Below are 25,687 nucleotides of genomic sequence, written 5' to 3'. Positions count from 1 at the left end.
ATTGAAGTGCAGTGAATAAAAGATAATCTAGGACATTAACGACACATGTGCTCTGCATTTTAGCTTAAGGTCGCACAGTATAGTTGGAAGAGGTCTCTGCTACATACCTGTACAATACATTTCCTAGATTTTACATATTGCACAGAGACATGCCACTGTTAAATCTAAAACTCACGGAAATAAACAAATCACCCACAAGCTAAGAGAAACTGTGCCACCACTGAACAATCCGTCCTTCCACCTATACAACAGTAGTGCTACTCAGTTTCGCATTTGCATGTGAAATTTTGAGCAAACACATAGTCCTGTACAGCCACACCTTTCTCCTGCTGGAGCTGGAGAACGCTCTGACTGCACTCATTATCATTTTGGAGGGGAGGGCAGGGAAGTATTGGCTGGCAGGGAGGAGAGTGCTTTCATTTAAATGTCTAATTCCCTGCAAAAGAAAACGCCATAAATGCCAGTACTTTCACTGCTTCAATTCTTAATAATGAAGATTGCCTAGCTTTGCAGGAGCTCACTGACCTCTTTAAACCACAGATGGTTATGTAGCTTTATGTGGCTCCTGCAGAAATGTATTAATCGATATGACAGAGGCTTAGGTGAGGTGTTTTGGGTTTGATACAGTGGTCAAATCAATGTCACTGGAGCATGCCGCTGCAAGAGTAAAATGATTCTCCAAATAAACTCTGACTTGTGATGGCTGTGTTAGAAAACAGTACAATTAAACACACTCTTAGTAGGTTTTTGCCCCATTGCACAATCCAGATCATAATCAAAAGTCTGCAGCATGCAGGTCACAGGCTAAGATTTGCCTAGTGGGAAGGGTCAGAAAATGCTGCAGACTTTACTTTATACTGTCTGCATCCTAAGATTCAGACCAAGTTCCTGTAGCAACTTTTAAACTATGATGAGACCCGATCGAGGGGGTCGCATAAGGAAACAGGGCAAAACAGGCCGCAACATCATTAGAATTTTAATGTGACGTTTCTGCAAGCTGGTTCATAACAAGGGGAAAGTGTTGTAGGAGGGATGTGAGAGCAGTGTGGCATACAAACATAAACAAAGGAGGCACTTTCACACCAAGGTAATTAGGGTGCTCATGGGAGGTGAGAAGGTTCTTGATGCCCCAGCAAGGGAAAAGACAGGGTAAAATCGAGGAGGGGAGGGCTTCAACTAAGGCTCATTGTTAGGCAGGTGATTTACGAGGGTACAGGGGCTCCCGGGCCCTGCCAGTGGAGGGATAGATCTTCTGTCGCTATAGCACCCTCAGCCCTTTGTATCCATTGTGCCTAGACAAGGCTGGGGGCTGTGGGTTGTGGGGATGAAAGTGGGTGGAGGGAGGTTGGAGCGATTGTTGGTTGAGTGCCGTGGTGCCATCGCAGGGCTGGGGCCTGCACATCTTCAGCAGAGACAGCAGCACAGATCAAAGGCTGCACTGTTCTCTCTCTCTAAAGCTCACAAGCCTTTGAAAACTTCCCACAATATTTGCACAAAGGGATGATATGACTCCGCACTGCTAGAAGCCTACTGAATATAGAGTCTGAACACCAACGTTTTATGATATCCATAGTGCAAGACATTATACCAAGTTTCCTTTTAAATGACCATACGCACCTCCAGACAGGATCTATGGATGTGTAGCGCAGGGGCTGTGGGTATAGAGATGAGCCGTCTGGTGTATATGAAATGAGGTCACCTTCTCCCTTAGCTCCAGACAGGCATTGGTTGTCTGAGTGCTGTCTGCCTTTCTCTACACACAGAACTATCACCATATACCACTTGACCTTTCAGACTCAGCAATAATGCTCCTTCGGGCAAAAATCAATTAGCACAGACAAACATGATATCAATGGGAGAAAGGATATGATCTTCACATGTGAGTAATCCTGTGAATGAAACCTTCAATGGACGCAGATTCTAAGGATGTCGGTCCGTGTCACTGAATCTCTCCTGGTAACTTCCTCAGACAAGCTAATGGAGTGTCTGACTGCACGGCTCTGATTTGAACATAAACACTAGAGGATAGAAAGCCTTCCTTGTCCATTGTGAATACAACAAAATTAGGAATTATAATAACAGTCTTTCTTGGTGGCAAATAATACAGTGTCAATGAAGTGAATGAGGGTTAGAAAGTAGGGCAGTGGTGTTTACAATAATGTCCCACACCCATTGTTACAGTATCAGTCAGTGGTCAAAATATCTTGTGGAGATCCATCTTTATTAACTTGTATTAACATTGTACAGACAAAGCCTCTGTGCTCCTGTTCTATCTTATGACAGTAACTTTTCTACAATTAATAGTCAGTGAGCTGGCTTTACCCATTCTTTTTTTTTTAATCTATTATCAATCTCCCATGTATTATGCCTCATGCTGTATTATCTCGTAGTATATATTTTGCATGTATATCTTATCCAGACTCATATATGAATGTATCTGCTAGTTGCAGTTGTCTTCCCCTCTTCTCTTCCACTCTCCTCTCAGACAGATGAGGTCCCTTCATAAGGTTTCTTCCAGTTAAAAAGGAGTTTTTCTTTGTGTTGGACGCTTTAATGTCTGCTCCGGAGTTTTCAGGCTCTGGATTCATTAAAGTGTCTTGAGACACTTTGAATAATAAATAAATTGAATTGAAAGTAAACTGAACTCTACCGTGCTTAAATATTAACAATGACAGTGCTACTTTGGGAAAATAAAACACGCTACTGGAGGAGTAGCGAAAACACAACAGGCACTGATTGTAGCAAATTATGCTCTCAGAGTCTGTAACTATACATTCAGCAGGCAATGTTGACCAAAAGCTAGCTGTTGGGCAACATTTGACCCAACACTGGCAAGAAATGTCAAGTTACAGAGCTACGAGTTGTTAAAATTCATCCAGAAGAGCCTATGATTTTTTTTTTCTCTTGGCACTATGAATGTCTATGATATCATGGCAACCCATGCAACAGATGTAGAGCTCTATTATGACAACAGAGGCTTCTCTAAAGTTTGTAGATTTCATGGTTTTAAGACGACAATATATATATATTCATCTTTAAGTGTGGGCCAAAATAGATCAAACAAACTCTAGATTTATACATTATTGTTACGTAATGCAAAACTGCAGTGGTCATAATAACATTAGCCAAAATATTTGTTACCAAACTTTAAAACATTTTTTAATTACATTGCTGCTGTCCAGGGCTATGTGTTAAAACCAACACATCGTGATTGGGAGCTTGCCAAGAAATAACAAAACTAAAAAAAAGTATCTGTGTGGATTGCTTGAAATGACACACTGATCTGTCTTTACAGTAACCCACGCCCTCTTATTTTATCTACCCTCCTGTTTATTTGCTACCCACTGTGCTGTCAGTGAAGAAAAAGATGACAATAATGATAAAGGCAGATAAACTGTTTGCGGCCTATTGATGTTCTGACCCGGCCTGTTCAATGGTGAGCGCCCTGTAGCGGAGATCTATGCAGATCAGTGGCTTATCCTGCTCATTAGCTGTCCGTTCGCATCTTATTCCGTTAATCAGAGTTGGTCCACTTTTTCTTTCTTTCTTGACCTCAGCTTTAAATAATGGCAGACTTCATTGAGCCTGGCCCTGGGGTTGTGATTCTGAACCTTCAGTTACTGATCCACGCTCCATTCAATTCATCATGCAGCCTGAGGATTCTGTGTGTGAGGGAGGCTGAACAAGGAGGGGACGGAGATAACGAGAACAACCTGACGCATTCCTCATCCCTCACACTGCCTCATTATGTGAATGGAGTGGGTCTGACGGCGCACACACACACACACACACACACACACACACACACACACACACACACACACACACACACACACACACACACACAAACACACACACACTTACAAGTACACACAGCAAAGCTGAGCAAAGGTTCTTCCAACAAACTTTCCACACTTGTAACGCATGGTTACAAGTGTGTTTACAAAATTGACTCCTACTTATTAAATAGGCAGAGTAGATGTATCTAGTGTAACGTGTGAATGGTAAGGATTTCACAGAAGGATTTAAGTTGAGGTGAGGATGTCTCTCTCTCACACACACACTGTCCACAAAAGAGGCAGATTATGTTTTATTTTTGCGGTGGCATGAGGTGCTGACAAGTTTACTTAACCCTTCAATACTTTTTTCCTGCATCCTCTTCATTATCTCTTCATGAGGCCAAATTGGCAGCAAGCCCTCTGAAAATGAACACTGACAGCGGCTGTTAACCAAATGTGACTGCACGCAAATGCAACCACAGGCAAACGCAGGCAAAGCGGTTCCATATCTGCGAGTCTCGCTCTATCAATAATACATGAGTCTGCCTCCTTTACCGTGATTAAAGGTGATGTGTCTAAGTGCCACAGGTGCTGCATTGTCAAATTGTGCTTTCAGATTGTAGCTAGTAAAACACGTGTATAGTCTGGAGGGGTTTCTTTCAAAAAAGTGTTTCTGTCCAAGAGTAAAAACAGGAGAAAATGTCAGGACAATGGAAACATGTGCACCAGGTAGAGTTTCAAAGAGTGAATGTTAAAGATTTCATGTTGCCTCCCCACAGAAGTTATTAACTCAACGGTTTTCCTTGGCTGCTACCAGTTTGAAGTATGCAAATCAGTGTGCTTGTTGTGACTGTTGACAGTTTAAGGGGATTACAGATGTCTCATTTTTACATCTTAAATTTGCTGCTCCTGCAGAGTCAGCCAGCGTAGATAGAAGTCCTGGCCAGGACTCTAATGTGCTCCCAGCGCTGGCCAAAGCTGGGCGAAAGGCCACATCCAATCTGCAGCGCCGCCACACAATATCAAAGACCAGTGGGCGAAAGGAGATGGGATTAGATGGCAAGCAGTGGTGTAGAAGCAGAAGGCAAAGAGAGGCACAATGAGAGGTTGAATCTCATCTGCTCACTTTTTAAGATGAGTCACCACAGAGCAGATTATTGCACAACATCCAGGACAGTGGGTTCAAACAATAGGAACAAGTGTCTCCAATCACAGAGAAATAGAAGGGAGTGATTACAAAGCCCCACCGAGAATGAAAAGCAATGACCATGAGCAAACATGGCAATGAAATGAGCTTGCTCTGATGGAAGGAGAGGGGCAGGAGAGTCGAATGTCACTTTAGATAGGCAGGGAAGGGGACACATGGTAAAGCAAGTTGGTGTTTGAAAAAGACAACGGTGGGGTGTCAGCCTGCACGCCGGCGTCATTTACCTGCATCACCACTTGCTGCCATGCTAGCGGTTGGCTGGCGGGGGCGTTGGGAGGCAGGTTGGCGCGTTCTAGCTGCAGGGTGACGTTGCGCCGCTCCTCCTCAAGGGCTCGGGTCAGCTGCTCAAAACGCGCCTCCTGCTCTTTCACTGAGGCCAGGATGCTGGCAGCGGAGCGAACATCATAGTCCTCCATGTCCAGTGTTGGTTGCGGTTGTACAGATCTTCCAAGTTGGGAAGGGAGGGAAGAGAAGGGGGAGGAGGAGGGGGCACCAGGTCATTAAAGACACCCAGACCCGACAGGCGGGATGAGTGGCATCAACAGGCTGACACATGCCTCAAGTTCAAGTACAAGACATCACTGGCCAGAATGGGATACTGATGGTATGGAATGCATCACAAGATTTCAAAAACTATCATGAATAAAAGAATCCAACACATCAAAACACAACAATTAGGCTGTTTGGCTGGATAACCAGGGAGGCAGGGTCATAGCACAAATCTATTTAACTCTGACTGTGGTATCTTGAGCCAGTACACTGAAGGGATCAAAATCTCCCCGCAAAGGGCTACAACATGGGGAAGTCTCTGATACTCCAGTCCAGCAAACACATTAATGAGGATGCCCTGCTGGATACCAATTATGTGTTTGCTTTAAAAGGTTTGAGCTTTTCCTATGATTAAAACAACCCTGGCATCACAGATGAAGCTCAGTAGCGTTTTGCTCGAACATGAGGGCAGCAAAATGAAAACACAATCTACCAGTTCCAAAAACAACAAAGGGAATGAAGCAGGACAGCACAGACTCACAAAAACAAAGCTTCTTGTTTCTGGAAATCCAAATGGTGGAAAGGAATGATCGCGCTGCTTCAAATGGACAATCATAGCCAGCGTGGAGGAACAGCACAGTCATTGGATATAGTCATGCACAGAGCTATAATGCATTCTGACACAAGCACTGTTGCAGGCACAAATCCAACACATGCAAGATTCCAACAGCCACTCAAACGGACACTTGGGTCTAGTATCAGACACACACACGCGCGCGTCGTCTATCATAAATAATCAGGATTTCCAGATAACACTCGCAAGCCACAGTGCATATCAATGTCACATAGACCCTGATATCCATAACTGATGGTGGCGTGATATCAGGGGGGTTGACAGGACAATAACAAATGAGGTTGGAAATACCAATCCACAGCAATACAGACCTAGTTGATAAGCAGACTGAGAGGCGTTAGAAAACAGACATCCCCCGCTCTAACAGAGGCAGAGGGATGAAACAGCAAGAAGAACGGAGAGCTAGGAGAGAAGGGGAAAGAAAAACAAAAGGAAGACAAACAAGAAAAATCAAGAGATTAAAACAGCGATGAAAGGCAACAAATACCATGTGGTTCTTCTAACTGGGTTGAACTTGGCTATGTATTTGTTCACCATATATTTTTGAACAAACTATTCTGGAGAGTGTTCAATGATGACATTATGTAATGATTTATACTTAAGACCAATTCATGCTGTAACGGTTTCGGCTAGGATCTGAAGAAAATATTCTCATAAGCATTGCGCTATTATCCTCACTATCTACACCTTTGTAATTCCTCATTACAATAAGAAAGACACATTTAAACTCCCAGTGAGAAATTATTCTAAATCTTTAAGAATTAATCTGATTCTACACTGCTTAGCGCACCTTGTTATTACAACATGCAGCCTGCCATACTGAGGGACAAGCAGGTGCACATGCTGGATATTGACTACCTGGCCAATAGACCACGGTGTGTGAGGAAACGGGCCTGGGTGTCTGATGTGGTCCAGCACGGGAGGCAATTGTCCTGCTCCCTTCCTCTTCTCCCCCTGCACTGCAGATTTTTGACACCTCTAAACCAGTTGTCATCTGGAGAAATTCTCAGACTCTGCAGTCGTTGGCCTCATCCAGGACTGGGAAGACGTCTCCATATAGAGGACTCATCCATGACTTTGTAGTCTTGTGCCAGGAAAGCTGCCTTGGGCAAAACCAAGGAGCTGGTGGTGGATTTCCGCAGGCACAAACTCAACCAACACACAGGTGAACATCCAGGGAACGGAAATAGAGATAGTGGACTCGACTAAGAATGTGGGTGTTCACCTGGACAAAAGCATGGACTGGACTGACCGTGCTGGTGCACTTTATAAGAAAGGCCAAAGCAGACTCTATCTGCTAAGGTCACTGAGGTCCTTCGTAGTGCACAGAGAACTACTGAGGTCCTTTTAGGACTCTGTGGTGGCATCAGCCATCTTCTACAGAGTGGTCTGCTGCAGCAGCTGACATAAAGAGACTGAACAGACTGGTGAAGAAGGCCAACTCTGTTCTGGGCTGCTCTCTTGACCCTAGCAGGTCTAGTACGAGATGCTATACTGCGAAGATCCTGTTGCTGTGAAGATTCTGTGACACAATTTTTAAGGCTCACCACCTTGTCTAAAATATATAGTGCCCATCACTGAAGAGAACTGCAAGAATGTGTTTGTGTATATACATACTACACGTTGGAGAGTTTGGGCTTTGAAGCTCACCAGGGTCCCAGATTTGAGTTTGACCCCAGGGCTCCTGAGTGCTGAAATACGATCCCGTCTCTAAATATTTTATCTCTAAATCATTTTACAAGCAACGATTTCACTCCTTCTTTATGTCGACGTGACACCATTTTGAGCTCTTGGACTGGACTGTTCAGTCCAAGAAGGAAGGGCACATTTGTTAAGAGGTCACTTATTAAAGAATAATGCTGGTTAAAGAATAATGACAACACGAGACACCGCAAGCATGTCACCCTGGGGTCAATTTAGTCCAGTCAGCAACATAAAAATCCACAGTAACACGGCGATAAGATGAATTATTGTGTCCCAGATGTTTCAGAAACTGGGATGACAAATTGAGGCTGTGCAACATAAAAACAAGGCAAGTGAGGTCTCAAGCACCACATTGAAAAACAAAATCGTCCTTTACAAAAATAAATAAATAAATAAAGATTACACTAAGTTTGGAGACAAAGTTTTCTGGATATTTTCTAGCTGATCTTCTCACTGAAACAGACAAAGATTGAGGAGGGGTGGTTTTGAATCAGCAGGGGATGATCAATGCAGATGCAACCATGGAATATTAAACAGGTCAGATTGTGGAAACAGTGTATGCATGTCCAAGTGTGTGTGTGTGTGTGTGTGTGTGTGTGTGTGTGTGTGTGTGTGTGTGTTTGTGTGTGCGTGTGCGTGTGTGTGTGTGTGTGTGTGTGCATAAAAAAAAAAAAAAAAGGATTCATTTATCACTATAGGACCAGTGAGCGTGCGGCCCTTATTCCCTTTGAAGAACACAATCCCTCTTTGATGTTTGTTGCACACTGATCATTTATTTATCTGGAGCGGAGTCTCGTCTGACTCTTCCTGTCAGAGTAATATATGCTGGGGATCCTATGTTTAACAGGAAGTTTAACTGAGGAAAATATTTACTTTGTTTCTTTTCCATGACATGGGAATATAATCTCTCATTATCTTTTATTTCCACACGAAGTACCTACCATTTAGAACATGCATATGGTTCCCATTCTAACATTTCTGGCTGGTAAGAGTTTACAGTCATCACCAAATGGAAACACTTGCTGGGCAAGGAATGCTTGCAAAAATAGCATCCTTGTCTATTTTGAAAGTTATCTACTACTTGAGATAAACGACAATAATAGGCTTCCATAAGCCATGTTCATTGGACATACTTGATGACAGACTCTAATGATTCACACTCCTAGAGGGTCGGGGGCAAAAGGAGCCATTGCTTCCTGAGTCATAAAGGGAATAATATGGCAGGCATGTCAGTTACGCCCCACAGCTTATCATTAAACACCAACTTCTGGCCCTACTTTAAATAGCCCAGAATGCACAGGGAGGGGCATCTCAAGAATTCCCCTCTGCCACCGTGACAGCCCCGGTTTTTTAAAGCTTTGGTTCAGCAGATGTTTGCTAACGACCTGGGTCAGAGGGGCTAAAAACACGGCCAAGGTCTGCACGTTTAACCCCACTCTCATTTAAACACGCCCTACTTACATGTTTTTCCAACTTTATGTGGCGGAAAACATATCAAAGTACAACTCCAAGGGCGGCCATGCCGCTTGTGGATGTGCAATACAGGAAGTTTATGCGTGGAGGGGATGATAACTAATAAAAGAGACGAGATAAAAAATGTAAAATGTTTAATTAATTCCACAAAGGGAAGTGGGTTAGATTTGACTACTCTTAAGGCGTAAACATTTTTAATTAAGAGGAAAAACAGGATCATATTCAATGTGTGGATCAGATGCTTCACTTGAGCTGTTGCGAGGCGTTTCCTCAGTGATAAACACACTTCAGCTCAAACTCTCACTGCTAAAAATAGCAAGTAACAAACATACCCACATGACTACAATTTGAGTGTGGATCTCTGACTTTAAATCCTCTGCACCTATCCAACTGACCCGATCTGGTCAGTTGGACTATTCCAGAACAAAACAAATCTTCCAGTGACAAGACCTTCTGTGTATGTAGTAAACTCTCAAGGAAAAAATAGTGCCTTCAGTAGAGTGCATACACTCTGACCAGAGGTTCTGCATCTATTATTGCTTTGATACACTCTGGTGAGAAACATCACAAACTGGGCTTGAGTGTACCATAGTACAATGGTAAAGGCTGCTGATGCCTCTCGCTGCCATTTAAAAGTGCATGTGTATGTGTGTTTTGTGACATTGAGGATAATCAGTTGAGGGGATAGCTTGTGTGCATCCCAATATTTTCAAGTTCAAGATTTTACATTTTAAATTTCAGCTGCCCCATTCCCCGCTGTTGTGAAAATGCAAAGTGCAAATCTATATCAATGGGCTCATCAAACATTCAGGAATAAAGTAAATTTCCATATGCCCCAAATGTGTAACTACTGAGTCAAATCTGAACCTTTGTCTTATTTTAAAACTTAAACAGAGACAAATGAGCTCTGTAGCCACAAGAAGAGGCTGCCCAGAGCAGAATGGGCACGTCTCGAGAGGTTTGGACAGGCTGGTTATTGTGGGGGTGAGGGGACAGATTGGGAGGTAAAGGATGAAGATAATTGAGTGTGACCATTTGTGCCCGATATTGAGTTAGGGACATTCAGCTGATTAGGGACTAGGTGGGTGGTGAGGTCCTTCTGCCACCACCCCACTCCCACCCATACATACATACACACACACACACACACACACACACACACACACACACATACACTGACAATTTGCCCCTTTCCAGAGGCAACTCAAATTAATTCCTTGCCTAAACCCACCTGATACCCATCTGAGGATACAGCTCTAAGTGGCACAATTGGGTACTTAAAAACACCTGCTCCTCTTCCTTGTACTGCATGTGTGTGCGCGTGTGCCATTATGCAGCTATCTTTCTGAGGACCAGTTTGAGTTTTACACAATCACAGTGTGAGGACAGGGCTGTTTAAGAGTTAAGACTTGGTTTTAGGGTAAAGGTAACAATTATATCATGGTTAGAGTAAGAGCCTAGGGAATCCATTATGACAATGAATGTCCTCACAAAGATAGCCATGCAAACACATCTGTGTGTAATGTTCAGAGCAGAGCATTTAATCTCCCTTTGCTTTTGATGATGATACATTTGTGTAGTCAGAGGACAAACTGGCAATATAAGAGATATTTCTTCACCTAAACTGCCATTTCAGAGCCACTTATTTCAGGCTTTTAAGAGATTCTTGTCTCTTTAATGAAGCCGTCCAATATATCAAATTTCGAATGGAGAGTGACTGTCAGTTAAATGAATTATCATATGACAGATATTCGTGTGCTGTGTTGGGAATTCTTGCACACCAACAGGAAGGCTTCATAAGTTCAAGAACTCCAATCAGAGACATTAAAGTCTGCTTGAATTAGTCTTGCTTATGAAGAAAAATTTAAATGCTTTTAAATGTATTTTTAAAAACAATAATACATTTGAAAGATTGACATTAATGGAAGGTCATTTTAATTTCCAAAACATATCCCCCATTCCAAATAGCACTGTACTGATATCGCTGAAAGGAATGCACTGTCATCCAGACTGATCCTCTCTCCAATTTAGGATTCCAGTCATTGCTGCTTTGAGCAACATTAAAGTGAGTGCTAATTCCCAGAGGAGTATTGTTGAGTGATTCCAGGATAAGCAAAGCTTAGCGAAGTGCGTGGAGTCCATAGCTGATCACTTTCACAGCTTGAAGAAAAGAAATTAGTTTTTTGTTTACCATCCATATTTTATTCGATCCCTTTTCTTTGTGAAGGATTTCAGGCTGGAAAACACTGACAAACAAACACATCTGCAACACATTCATACGTGCAAACACATGTCTTTGTTAACCTCTTAGAAGGAATGGAGCAGAAAATCTATATAGATAATCATATATCATCACAAAACAAATACGCTGCAGAATACTGAATATGGCAAAGTAAACTGTGCATCACTCTCAGCTGTATATCATAATCATAATGCTGGGCCAAAGACCACAGAACATTTTGATAGTAATGATAGTAATGAGAAAAAAAGGTTGTTTTGAAGTTGAAAGGCAAAGCAATTTCATAATAGCAACTAGGGATTTTGTATGAAAACACCAAAAGTGAAGCACACTACTACTGAAATGAAGTAGTAGTCAGTATTTCAATTAGTCCTCAGATGCTCTGTGACCTACTTCTTACAGAAAGTTTTAAAAGCAAAGGCATGCAAAAGAGATAAAGTCTTTTGCAGCACATAAGACATCCAAATTGCAATTAAGTGTCTCTGGTTGTAGCTAACTACAGGTGCCTGACTTCAAACATTCAATTACACAGTTGATTCTGTCTTTAGAAACCAGACCAGAACAAACGTCCTCTCCAGTTCAGCTCTAAAACACGCTGAAATCTGTGGAGGGAACTAAAATAATTTTTTCTGTGACATTACCCTGTGTGAATTATTGAAATAAGAGGACATTTCCTGAGGAAAAGGCTTTGGAATGTCTTGAAATAAAAATCATATGAGGTGCCTCAGTGACAAAATGAAGTGAAGTGAATCTCCCTCGAGGAGAGATAACAAAGAAAGTGAAGTCTTGGATTTGCCAAGAAAAAGAAAAAAAATGTCAGGGAATATAATTACTGCAATGATGAACTGAACAAAGTGATTAAACGAGGCTGGAGGTATAGAGAGAAGGGTGGGTGTACCTTTGATGTCGATGTGTTCTGTCAGACCACAAGTAGACTTAGGGTACGTGCAGCTCTGTTAGAGTCGACCTGTTTGTCCAGTCCACCAGGGGAAATCTGTGGATTAAACAAAGAAATACAAACAACGTGAAGAATGAGTATTAAGATTATTGCCAAGGGCTCTATGTAAGGGAGAAACTCTATAAAGAACAGTGCATTAGCAGTGTTCTTCTCACAATACTGAAAAACTACACGTGTGGTGTGCCACAAGGCCCAGCTTTAGGCCCACTATCTTTTTCTCTTTATGTGTTTCCTCATTTTCATTTTATACTCTTTAATACTCTACTCTAATCTGCCATATTCAACATTTGAAACATGTATGTACCAGAATACTGTACATACAAAACATATCCATGCTTCATTTATCATGTATATCCTCTTTGGATGAATGTAACTGTGTTTAAACCAGTTTGCTCTCTACATTGTATTTTACTATAACAATTGTTTTATAGAAGCATGATCACTTTTAGGCATTATTATTCTCCAAGGAAACCAGGGTATTAACTATACAAAAGTGCAATTATGTATATGTTATACAATGGTTTTTATATTGTTACAGTATTAACGGTACGTCCAAGCAAGGAACATTCAAATAAAGAACAAGCCTGATGATACAGCTTCACTAAATTTGTGTGGCGGGTTTTTTTTTTTTTTTGACGAATCTGAGCTATTTAGTCAATAACTTCAACACACCAATATTTCAGGCTGGCCTTAGTATTCACATTGTACCACCACAAGAATATAGACATCACAGACACAAAGAAAGAAAAAGACCAGTGTCCAATACTATGGCGCAAATTGGTGTTGATGCCTCATGGCATGGGATGAATCATTCAACCATACACACCAACTCATCCAGAGGCTGCTCGCTTTGATGGCTGAGGAAACAAAAGCCCAACAGCAAAACACTGGATCGACTGCACCCTTGAAGATGTCACTGATGATGAAATCAAACGCGCCCATACACACATTTCCTTCGCAAGCCACATTTAATTTCAAGGATAGTTTTAATACGACGTAACAGTTCCTCAAAAATTGCCTCATACCTCAAGAAACACTTGACTCCAGTTGAATATTTATTTTGAATAAACGCAATTCCCAAATGGAGTTCATCTGCAGTTTGCCTTGTTGCAACTGGATTTGAGGCTGATTCTGGTTAAAAACCTTTTAGAAATAGCTAGTTTTCAATGAAGCAGATTTGAAAGAGCAAAGGCTTCCTTTGATGCAACAACATTCTTTTCATTTGCAAGTTCAGGGTTATTTTTTAGACACTAAGTTCTTGTTTTTCATACTGAAAGTAAGACAGCATTCCTGTGAAAACTTGGAACAGCTAGCTGTGCCACCTGAAGTTTGAACCGTGAACCCTGAGTTTAAACTGCATGAATTCATGCTTAAAATCAGAAATATGAAAGACTGTTTAAGGTTTAATGCATAGGCAGTACTCCACATGTTAAGCGTCTCCAGATGCTGCTCTGACTCACTGCCAAATGTGCATCTGTGAGTAGTGAAGCCATCCAATGTTTCACGATCAGCAGACTCGCTATGAGTTAGAAAGAAAAAAAAAATCGATCCAAATTCGACTTTCCTTTTCAGGTTTTAGCTGTGTCTGGGATTAGAACATCTCCCCCTCTCCAGAGATTCCTGAGTGTGTTCACTTCAAGGACAGATATGCTCTGAGCACCTTGGATTTCTGGTCCAAACATCAAAGGTGAAGCTAAGCCCGACCGCATTAGTTATCAACTCGTCTCTCTTTCTCTCCCTCACAGATTCTGGAGGAGGCCTTACATTCCTCCTGAATGGAGATTACCCCAACAGACGGTTACAGCTCACAGTATCATCCTGATAAATACACTATTTATTCTACTTAAAGTGATGCAATGCTCTTGTAAGTCACGAGTCAACAGCACAACAACCCAGTATGAGAATGAAAAGATTGATGGTTAAATGGAAGAATGATGCTCTGGCTGTCCTCAAGTAATAATGTGTAACCTCCCACCTGTTCCTGTGGGGATTAATAATGGGAGACTGCGATTATTGAGGTGATAGCCCAGGGTTCTAGTGGCTAAAGAGGTATTGGTAAATGGTCAGTTCTGAGACACACGTTTACCAAGATCTCGACTGGGAAACTAGAGGATATGGATAATGAGACAGAGTTGTAAGTTAAACTAAGTAATTTTTTGTGGTACGTGAAAGCATACAAGAATAATCAGTTGACATGCTTGGATCGGATATATTTACACTGTTTCTGAAACCTGTCTTCACCACCAGCCTTGATGCAGCCACCACGGTTTGACAGCGTAAGTGCAGAACCTAATGCAATATTTGTGCTTCATATCAGCGCCTGATACCTCACCTGCTGTGTATTATGCACACAATTGCATATTCTATCATGACAAGTCTCGCCTCAACCCACCTCATTTGGAGAGCTATTCTGTGTAATTCTGTGATTAAAAATGGATGCAGAGCGATGGCAAGGCAGCGAGCTGAATGACTGAGTGAGTGAAGGGTTGACTGTGGAAGGCTACACTGATCAAGGCCTTTCTTCAGCTGTCAGCGCCTCTTTGCACTCACACAGAAGAACCGCAGTCACGTACACACCAAATGACAGAGTGGATAAGGACACACTGCCTGCGTGCAACTGGGCATGAATAAAACTCTGTCCTCTGTGAATGCGGTGGACAACCTGACTTGAATTGTCCGGGCAACTATGTAAATGAAGGGCTTAATGCGAATCTTAAAATGAAAATATAAACAGAAGCATTTATTTTGTAAGGTTGCTTCATATGCATGTGGGTTACTCTGCAACACAGACTAACATCTTAGATGACAGGTCATCTTTGATCTAGAGAGCATCAGACAGTCACTATTTGGCAGTACCCTCTAATATATACAGTATTTTGCAAAGTTTTACACTAATGATTCAAGCAATTCCAGACACTGATCAGCTGCAACATTAAAACCACTGACATTAGTAAATAACATTGACCATCTTCTGATAATTTAGTGTTGTGTTGGGAAACTTCTGAACCTGACGTTCATGTGGATGAACACTCACACGCAATGACACTCAGGCACACTCACAGAGACACACAAACACTTTCTGCATCCTACCAACTGTCTAAACACACATCTAATGTCTTTTGAGCTTTGCAGTAATTCCAGTAAAAGTAACTCTTTTAATAGCTCCAACGTGCGTCACTCAGTTCCAACTGCTATTGTTTGAGGTCCACCCATCATCCACCTCAGTGCACAAAACAATGACGCAGCGCTACATGAGTTAAAAGTACAAATTATATTTTATAATTAGTTTTTGACTAACAGTTTATTGGGTTAGCTTGTGAGCTCATGTGTGATGTAAATGCTGGATAGTGACTGACCTAAACGATTTCATATATTATGTAGAAGAATGCCAGCAAGTATGCAGCTGCTGTTCTAGTTTCATAAAGTGAAATGACAGCTGTCATTGTTAGTCCACACAAACTGACTGACTTGGATCACAAAAACAGAAGGGTCCAAGTTTCAGGGCCACTCCGTCAGAGAGCCGACCTTGTCCATCGCTCCTTTAACTCAAGGCACGAACAAATTATTCCACCTCATCAGCACCCAAAGCCTCTCAATATGCTAATAAAGAACGGTGGTGAAAAAAGGCCATGGCACAGAGAGGAAGATTTCCTGCCAAAGCAAAGTAACAGAGCTCACTAAAACGTTTGAAGGGTAGTGAGAAGGAGGAGAAATTGTTATTTGGCTTTCGTATACATTTCAGCAGGCTACTTTTGAATTTGTTATATATTCATTTCCGACTGTGAGCTGTAATAGAATCTACGAGCCGACACTTTGGTATATATCAAGATAATGACTGAGGTATCAGAAAGGAGATCATCCAGCTCCGCGCTCCAATATCTGAGCTCCCCACCACATTCTCTGACCTTGTGACAGTAGTCTCTACAGAAAATATATTGACATTATTTACCACAGCAGTTTTTAGAGCAACTACAAAACAGCTGCAGTGTATTTGCTCAGACTTGAATCGCATCACGTTGCAAACATCCTTTTTATTTTTTTTAACCACAAAAAGGTGAAAATGACTCATTAGTTTGCTGAGCTGTTAAACTGAAACAGAAATGCGTTATTCTGAATCTGCAAGGAATTAATTTCTTGTTCAACTTTCTGTCTTTGCTCAACAACATTTTAACTATCAGCTATCTGTTACACCATCTATTTCTCAACTTCCAGTCGATCTGATTGTGTAATCCTCCTGCCTAACACTGGTTAATATATTCCATCTCATCCTTGCTCCTAAAGAAGGCACTAAAAGTACCATGAACACAGCAAACCTTCCTCCTCTCTGCTTCTTGTCTCAGCAGAAGCTTTAATAAGACCTCTGGCACGGTGAGAAATCTGTTACCACCTGAACCGTCTCACTTTGCGGCGCGAGTCCATTCTGCTGTGACACACACTTATAACTCCGTCAGCTGAGGCACAGAAAGTCTAAATTAGATTTGCCAGCTGAGGTTAGAAAGATCTCGGACTTTGATCCACTGTAGATTTGCACTGATACATTGTTATTACGTCCAGTTAATGTAATAATAATTGGTACTTTATGTACTAGTTTATGCTTTTCTTAAATCTGCTGTTTACTGTCAAGCCAAGAAATCAGTCATTACTTTCAAGAATATAATAGTGAATATAACAGTGTGGAGAAAAAAAAAAGTGGAGTGAAAAAAGATGTTCAACCTTGGTTAAAGAAAAAAAAAAAATTTTGACAAATAGCCCTAACCCAAAACCAATCACGTCACAGCTTGACGGATGATACGTAACACAAAGCTGTTAAATGAAAACTCTGATATATCTGATAATCTCTGTGTTAGTGGGATTGAATGATCACATCCAGCTGATGATTAATTAAAGCATAGTATAGTATAGATTTCTGGAGTACTTCAGGCGTCTGTATATGTGACAGTCAGTTCATGCAGGTCGACCCCAGGGAGTGTGATTGTGAATTCAGCCCCATCACCCGCAGCATTGCAGGATACAAGGCATATGGAGGTTCAGTCTCCCCGATGGAGCAACGGCACAGACGGTGTTTTTTTTTTTTTTCTTTTCTTTTTCACACGCTGCTGCCTCGACTAAAAGTTGCGAGCGAGGATCCGTGCACGGCACGCAGCCCCAGCCTCGCAGTCGTCAATTATGTAACGCGCGCTGCTGCAGCAGCCCAGCCGAACGTTTGACTCTCATCTATGTGTGCAGAAGACGTTATCTCGGGTATCGGAGCATGAGAAGCGGGAGGGAGAGATGGCTGGAGAATGAGGCAGGTGTGAGTGGTTATGTGTGTGCGTGTTGGGGGTGTCAGAGGTCAAAGATTGTTCTGGGATGTTATCATCTGCCACTATTTGCAGCAACAGTAAGGACAACCATCACCCTTAGCCGGTTACAAGATCATAACCAAATATGCAAGAACCAAAAATAAGAACTGCAACCTGATATTTAGGAAAATGAATTACATTTTCAAAAAAAAAGGCTTTTGTTTACAACCGTTTGTTCAAACCTTTTCTTCAGTCACCACCATGAATTAAAAGTGATCGCCATGCTTCTCATTTTGCCTGCCTTTTTCTGTTGTTTTTTTTCTGTTTTTTTGTGCAAAGAGCCACAGTTCATTACACAAAAATAAACACTTTGTTTATGCCGATTACTGTGTAATTAAGAAGGACATATTGTGAGCAGTAGCAAGCAGATAAAAACTCCAGGGGAGAACAACCGATTAATTGTTGACAATCTTAAGTCTAATTGCAGTTAACTGGTGAAAAACACCACAACAACGCAGCCGCTCATGTGAACTGAGGCCTGAAACTGCAAATGTTGGCGTGTTTGTATTTGTGTAAAACTCCTGTCTCAAAAAGCTGGGAGGAGCTAGTTACATCTCAAAATATGGGGTAGCACCTACCGTGACACTAACGCAGTGAAACATTATAAACAACCCAACCTAGAGAAGGTGCAGCGCTTGAAGTTACTGCGCCCTGGGAAAGGAGGTTAAATCATCCAAATGAAACTAGCTACAACCACCATATTTCTGGTTAAAAAGAAAACAGAGGCAGCTATTCTTAGAAGCATTTATGCACAGCCCAATTTCCTGAACCAGGCACGCAGAGGTAGCTCAACTGGAGTTAAACTGGGTACCAGAGATTACATGAACATACCAACGAAACAGCAACTCACATGGGGGCCCTGTCTCTTTTATAGCCACGCATGATTACACTGAAAACTCACAACTGACTTTCATTCCTGCAAAGGGAAAACCCACTTATGAGACTTCCAGGCTTCCACATGCCGTATTTAATTATCTGCTCTGTATATATCCATTGTCAGTAGAAACTCTCATCTAAGGTAGAATTCAAAAGGAAATGGTGCTATAACTAGTTTCCTTTTGCATTACTTTTAACTGGTAGCATGATACTATTACTATCACTAATACATAGCTTTTCTGTGAGTCTTTTTAGAAGACAGAGAAAATCTGTGCAGTTTACTTCAAGTTTTAAATGTTCTTCAAAATAAATACATTGTTAGATGGATGGACATTCATATTAAGTATTTTATAGAACCACTGAACGGATGCTAGTCTTTTTATGACGGTTCAGTCTCGTGTGTACCAGACCGGGGTGCAGGCCCCTCAAAATATTCACGTGGCGAAACTGAGATGATTCATTCACCAGTTTCCTGTCGGTGAACATTTTTTTATGTAAATAAATGGCATCACCACACAATGGTGATTGAGCATAGACAGATAGTGTGCAGGTCTTGCGGGTCCCTCCAACACAGGTCTTTGGGTCCTATGGGTTGAGGGGAGGGGCCTCTGTGGATCATCCCACAGATACTTGTTCAGTTTGGGTTCTAGTGAATTTGGAGGCCAGGTCAACACCTTGTGCTGTTTTTCATGTCTTTTTGAGTTGTTCCTGAACTGTTTTTGTGTGTGTGCCTGTGTCAGACTGCATCCTGCTGAGGATGGCTGCTGACATGAAGGAGTGTCACTGCTATGGGGTGGAGGTGACTGGTCTGGTCTAGGTGGGTGGTACATGTCCACATCCACATGAATGCCAGGTCCAAAAGTATCCCAGCAGAACACTGAATTGTTATTTACTTATCCTGTCAGTAGACATGATGTTATGGCTGATCGGTGCACAATCCACAAATTAAATTAGATAAATGTCCTTGCACAGTGTCACAATGCCATGAACAGTTACTGGTGAACCCTCTTTATGGCGGAGAAGGTTGGTGGAGCTAAAACAACAGATTCACTATTGAACTCAGAGCTTTGTGAGTAAATGCTGCAATAACTATGAAATCTATGGAAACTGATTGTCAGAAATACACAAGTATTCCCCACTTATTGCAACAAAGGCTGCACATTTAAAGTTATAGTTTAACATTTTGAGGATTATTACAATTTTCAAATCATTGCTTGACTTTCCTTTCTTTGTTCAGTGTTCCCTGTGTTTGGTTTTCAAATTGTCAATCTAATGAAACCGCTTGAGGAGTGTAGAGAGAAATGAAATCACACTTTTATCTAAATACTAACAATAGATGTTAAACGCACTTGTTGAAGAATAGTTTTTTAAATTGTTTTTTTTTTCTCTCTATAAAAATCTTGTTCCCAAACTAAACAAAAACAGTTAACACATAAATGGAGCTCCTCCAACTAAAAGCTCTTTCAGAAACGTTTGTGTCAACTACCTTCAGCCTCAGCCACATTTCACTGTGCATCGTTTTTCCTTGCTCTAGGCTTTGGTGGAGAAGGGAGAATTCTCAATATATCGACATTCCCTGATGATGTGCAGGCTGAGGCGGGAAGTAGGAAGGCCGAGTGGAGAGAGCGGACCTGATGATGGGCCCTTCACTCTGCGAGACAGGGAGCTTCAATACATCACTCCTCAGCACCATCTTGCTCTGCTCCTGAACTATTGATGTAAAACTCTCACACCAAAAGGCCCATATCCACTGTCCATTTCTTTTTTTCTTTTTTTACCTTTAGCTGCATTTGCAGTTGAATCATAACTCAAATAATTCCAACCTGGATTCAGCAGAATGTCATTCCTGTCAAACTAAATGGGATTTATTCTTTATACAAATATGTTTCAATAAAAAATATACTAGACATACCCCATGCTCTGACATTACCATATATCCTTAGACCTTGCGTCTATACGGTGCAGGTTTTTAACTGAATGGCTCCCACAGACTACGGCAGCTTGGCACTAAAATGCAACTCAGTGTTGCCCAGCATTTTATAGCTATAATTTAACATCAGATGTCAGGGCCTGTACACAGGCCTCAATAGACAGACAATTAAATCCTTGTTTACCCAAATGAATCATTAACTATTCTGGAGGCAACAAAAAAAAAAAAAAAAAAAAAAAAAGGCATTCTTTCTGTGTGAAGAGCTACTACCGGCCATTTTATTTTACAAAAAGGCTATTGTAGATGGTGTTTACCAGAGTCAGAGAGATAAATCCAATAAAAACTGCCCTTTGTAAAGATTTGCATCTTTCCTTTGCTGTGCTCTCTGGCTGGCCTTTGTAGCTTTATATGGTCGGATGGAAAACTATCATGCTGGCTGCTGAGCAACAGGCATCATGTAACAAACTCAAATCAGTGCTGACAAATAATGGATCATTAAAGAGTGGAGGGAATCAAGCGACAAAGAGAAGTCAATAAGAACAATAGAGAGAGACTGACGCGGTCATGATTTCCACTGACAACTGAAGAAAACAGTCAGCATCGGTACATAACAGAAATTCATCACGAATTTAACAGTCGTCAGTGAATACATTACAAGACAAGTTGACAAAATCCATCCTAATGTGCTTTATTTTTGGCATAAGGAGTTCTCCAAGTATGTGAGATGCATGCAGAGAAAGCGCTCTCTGCATGCAACACTTTCCTGTCTCAAGGGCTCCTTTGAGCACAGCACCACACCTTTAAAGCACATGTGCACCTTTCTCTTGGGCAGCTCCCAGGTGGCATTTTTGCCATGAACAAGAATTACAGTGTATCTGGATGGGAAACAAAAAGCCACAAAGTCCACAAACCCAGCCCCTGGATAAATATAAGCAAAACAAAGCCCACCAAAATAAAAAGGACGTAAGACTGCCGCTCTCCCGTGACATTTAAAAACCCGTGGACCATTTTCTCTCCCTCAGGTAATGTCTTCTTAATCAGTTCAAAGACTGGAAGAATCTCTTAGCTGACTAATCACCCAATCAGCCAGTGCTTTCACGACTGCAACGGTGTAGAGCAGGTGGCTGGTTTGGAAGCTGGAATTAATATCTTAGCGATGAACAAAGCGTCGTGATGGGAGCCAAGGACCTCACAGGAAGAAAAACGTAATGCATGGTATGAATATTAAATTTTTCTGTCAAAATGTATTTTAGAGCAGGAGAGCTACATATCTTTGATTTAATAGTTAGTTCACAGTATAAGATGAAAAGCTCTCTGCAGGTTAGTCCGGCTAGTGCATTGCACTGTACCCAATGCTCACTACCTATCCAGCAGCAGAGCTAGGGATTAGCTGGTGAATACAGAGTATTTAGCAACTACTGAGCCCTTTATTTCCCTCAGGAGTTAGCTAGTGGACAGCAAGAACGGATATGAAAGAGAGGAAGCACTGACTTTCATTCGCCAAGTGAGCAGAAACTCCCAATACACGTGTTAACGTGGCCGGAGGTGTACACTTTATAAGGTATTCCAGTGTTTACAGCTTAACCCACTGCCTCCAGGTCCCCAAAAATGTGATAATGCTGGCTAAGGCGATTGTTCAGCTACCATGTCAGACTGCTGGAGAGTTTTGAATTTTGAAGCAGAGGTTAGCTGACTGAAGTGGCAAAAACTCTAATATGTAAAACAGAACTAAGAGCAGAGTTTCTCCAATGCAGGACTGAGACCTTGTAACAAAGCTTAAAATGTCTACAGCTAATAAACACTAAATGTGTGTGGAGTATGGCTCAGTCACATCAGTTATTCAAAGATGGCAAAGGTCACAACATAAAACAACACAGATCAGCACACATCGTTTAAAAAACGTTAATTTCCTTAGACGTGTAGGCTTCTGTCACTGCTGATGACATCTCTAACTGCTCCCAATGATGGTTATAGAGTAATTCTGGAGGCTTGAAACAGCAACAAGTCCTTTGTCCTTCTCTGGACAAAGCACTGTTTCATTATCAATTATTAAAATTGATTGATTATGTTTTATCTAAAACCATGATGTGTAAAGGAGCCGCCTTAATGACATGGCCACAGTCCAGTCTGATCATTTGTCCTGCACCCAGAAGACACTGAGACAATGGTGTACCGATGAGCTGGCCTCAGGTCTTCTGCAGCGAGCTTGGGCTCAGAGCTGAAGGGATAGAATCCCATTACAAATAGCTGCATTAGATCCGTCAGACTGTGCAGCTGAGACAGTGCATCTCCATTGACCCAGCACTGCCTTGGCTCCCCGATGGGGTCAGAGTGTTGCCCCTTCCTGTGATAAAATGTGCTGCTGCTCTCTTCAAGGTGGGCTGTGCTGGAGCTCTGGCAACCAACCAAAACCACGTTTAAACGCACCACAGCCACTGTGTCGTGGGGATTTTTCATTTACTCATTTCACCACAAAGCCCACTTATTACTTAATCCATGGTGCAAATTGTTCTGTAAGTGTGCAGTGCAGTTCTGTAATAGCAACAAGGTCGCCGTAAAGTTGAATTACATGCAAAGCTATATGCAAAGTTTACATATAAAGATAACATTGCATGTAGCTGCCTGGTTTCACATAAAGGTAGGCTACATTTTTAGACCAAGGTTAAGGACGCGTTCAACCAAGATCACAATAGTTGTGCTGTGTGTGTTTAAACCTAACTTTCTAAATATAATTTTGACAACATTAAATTATAGAAATACTCATGGTCTTACTCTTGCTATGAGTGGATATTATATTTCAATGGCACCTATTGGAGGAAAAGCAAATGAAAAATACATGTACTGTATGTACATTTCAGGAAATGTAGAAGCCAACATCATCATGTTGATAAAAATGTAATCCAGCTCCGATTCAATATCAGTGTGATTTATTACAACTATTTGCTTATTACACCATCAAACTTAGCATGTGTAGCCCATGTTTCCTGAAAAATGAAGACTGACTTAAATTCAGATGCAAGTTTCCACCCAGCAGAACATATTTAGAAAATATAAAAGTCCTCTTGGGACTTCCATGAAATTTACCATAATGTTTACGGATTATAGTGCATGCATCAATGAGGATATAGATGATTACTTATTTACTACATATTACAGGTGACCAATACACAGTCAAAGAAGGAAGAGTGGGGATGGCAATATCCAGTTTATTCATGGTGGGATGTACGCAGCATAATCCATAATCCAAACCGTCACCAAAATATGGGCAATAGCTGGATCGTTCTTTATGTTTGCAAATCTGCTGTTATGCTGCACCTGCACAAAGTGACAGAGGTGAAAACCTGCCGATGATGCTGAGGAGCAGAAAGAAATGAGCCGGGGCATAAGTGGCGCTGATTGAACTGCTGCATGCCCGCCTTCATTCATAAACAAGGATAGCCTGCAACATATTTATGGACGATCCGTCTTGATGACAGTGAGTAATTCTAGCAAGCATCCCGGCAACACCTGCGAAATACACTCCGCCAAACGTCTAATCAGACAAAAACAGGAAACAAAGCAAGAGGAAAAACAAAGGTAAAAATTAAAGATTTACACTTAACAAGTACACAGCGAGTATTGACGGAATCTGCCACAGGACATTTGCCACATTTGGATTTCTAAGGCTCATTTTCAGCGCAATGTTTTACAAGAAATGTGATTATCCACACAATGTACCGCATTGACTGGTAAAGGGGAGCTTCTTTGTGGCGCAAATGGCATGAAATGGGTCTAGCAGGTCAGAGATAACACATCGTTTAGGACAGGCTGAGAAGACAAATGCGATCACAGGAACCAAAGTGTGCTTGCGATAACAAAGATAAAGTTCAAAAAGCTTTGATCGGTGTATCGTAGGGGCACAATCAAATCAAAGCAGATTTAGACATACGGTTTAAAAGAAACTTGAGAATATGTTTTAAATCAGTAAATTATTGTCAATTATTGTTGACACTGAGTCAATAGAAGATAGCTGCCCGACACGGTAACAGTAATCAAAAAGCATTTTGGGAATGACAATTACACAAGTGTCGAGGGAAATAAAAGCGAGCAAACGGCATGGGCAAAAACATGCAGCATCAGACGTGAAGCCCATCATCAGAGTGGTCCGCTACACAGAGGCTCTTCAGCTGATTGACAAATCGGCAGCTGTAGCGTTTCACAAAAACAAAACAGATATTAGGCTCACATCTTAGCTGGAAAGGAGTGCAAGCATGTTTGCTTAGACAGGAGGCCTCATTCTCATCACTTTGATCAAAGTGCTGACAGTTAAATCTGCAACAGACTTCTCAAACTGTGCAAATCCCAAATGTAAGCTGATATAAACAAAGAACTCCTAATTAGCGTTAAGATCACAGAGGGTATGCAAAGTGACTGAGGTTGCAGTTCTCCTTCGGCTTCTCAGCATCAGTCATGCAAGGTTGAATCTGGCATTCATAAGTCACAGCTATGCATACGCCCTCACTTGTTTTCCACAGTCAGGCGTCTTATTTTGGGGCATCCTCCAGGGCACGGCACCGCGCAGAGCAGCGTATGGTGCGTGACTCTAGCAAGTCAGATTACCCATACTGATACGGCGTCTGGTTCGCACAGGATTCAACTCTCAGGACGCTGTGACTTGAGTTCATGATGCATTTCATCCCACAGGATGTCCCTGTGAGCCAGCCTGCCCTTACCAACAGAATATCTTAATACACAGAGACTCCACTGGTCTCCACGATACATTAGATCACAAAACACAATGTATTTAAAACAGAATCATGGGTCACTTTAACCACCGAACACCGAAGGCCTGGTACTCTTGGGTGCTTTCTACTGTATTCAGAAATATCTGAGGTACACTGGACAGTTACACTGCTTTCACACTAGTGATAAAACAGTACTTACTTTCCATTACGCTTGACGCTGCATGACAGCATGACGTGCTACACATCAAAGCTAAGTTTTTTCAGCCCTCCAATGACCTGGTTTTGCATCAACCAATCGTATAGCTTGTTCCACCAGTTCAGTTTTAAACTGA

General features: G+C 41.7%; 1 protein-coding gene across 12 annotated transcripts in view; it reads right to left on the bottom strand.

The window, feature by feature from the left end:
* Window positions 1–25,687, bottom strand: part of arvcfb (ARVCF delta catenin family member b) — a 190,415-nt gene that overhangs the window by 107,473 nt on the left and 57,255 nt on the right. For 11 of the 12 annotated variants that reach the window (XM_047593063.1, XM_047593069.1, XM_047593067.1 and 8 more), the window contains exons 3-5: window positions 12,424–12,519; window positions 6,421–6,511; window positions 5,211–5,430 (exon numbers count right to left, since the gene is read on the bottom strand). In XM_047593063.1, coding sequence (XP_047449019.1) covers window positions 5,211–5,402 — 192 coding nt within the window. In that variant the 5' untranslated portion in view covers window positions 5,403–5,430; window positions 6,421–6,511; window positions 12,424–12,519. The remainder of the gene's footprint in view (window positions 1–5,210; window positions 5,431–6,420; window positions 6,512–12,423; window positions 12,520–25,687) is intronic. The other variant, XM_047593076.1, reaches the window with a different exon arrangement.

Source organism: Mugil cephalus, chromosome 8, assembly GCF_022458985.1.
Source record: "Mugil cephalus isolate CIBA_MC_2020 chromosome 8, CIBA_Mcephalus_1.1, whole genome shotgun sequence".
In the NCBI taxonomy this organism is placed as follows: Eukaryota; Metazoa; Chordata; class Actinopteri; order Mugiliformes; family Mugilidae; genus Mugil; species Mugil cephalus.
This window is presented reverse-complemented; position numbering and strand designations above follow the sequence as displayed.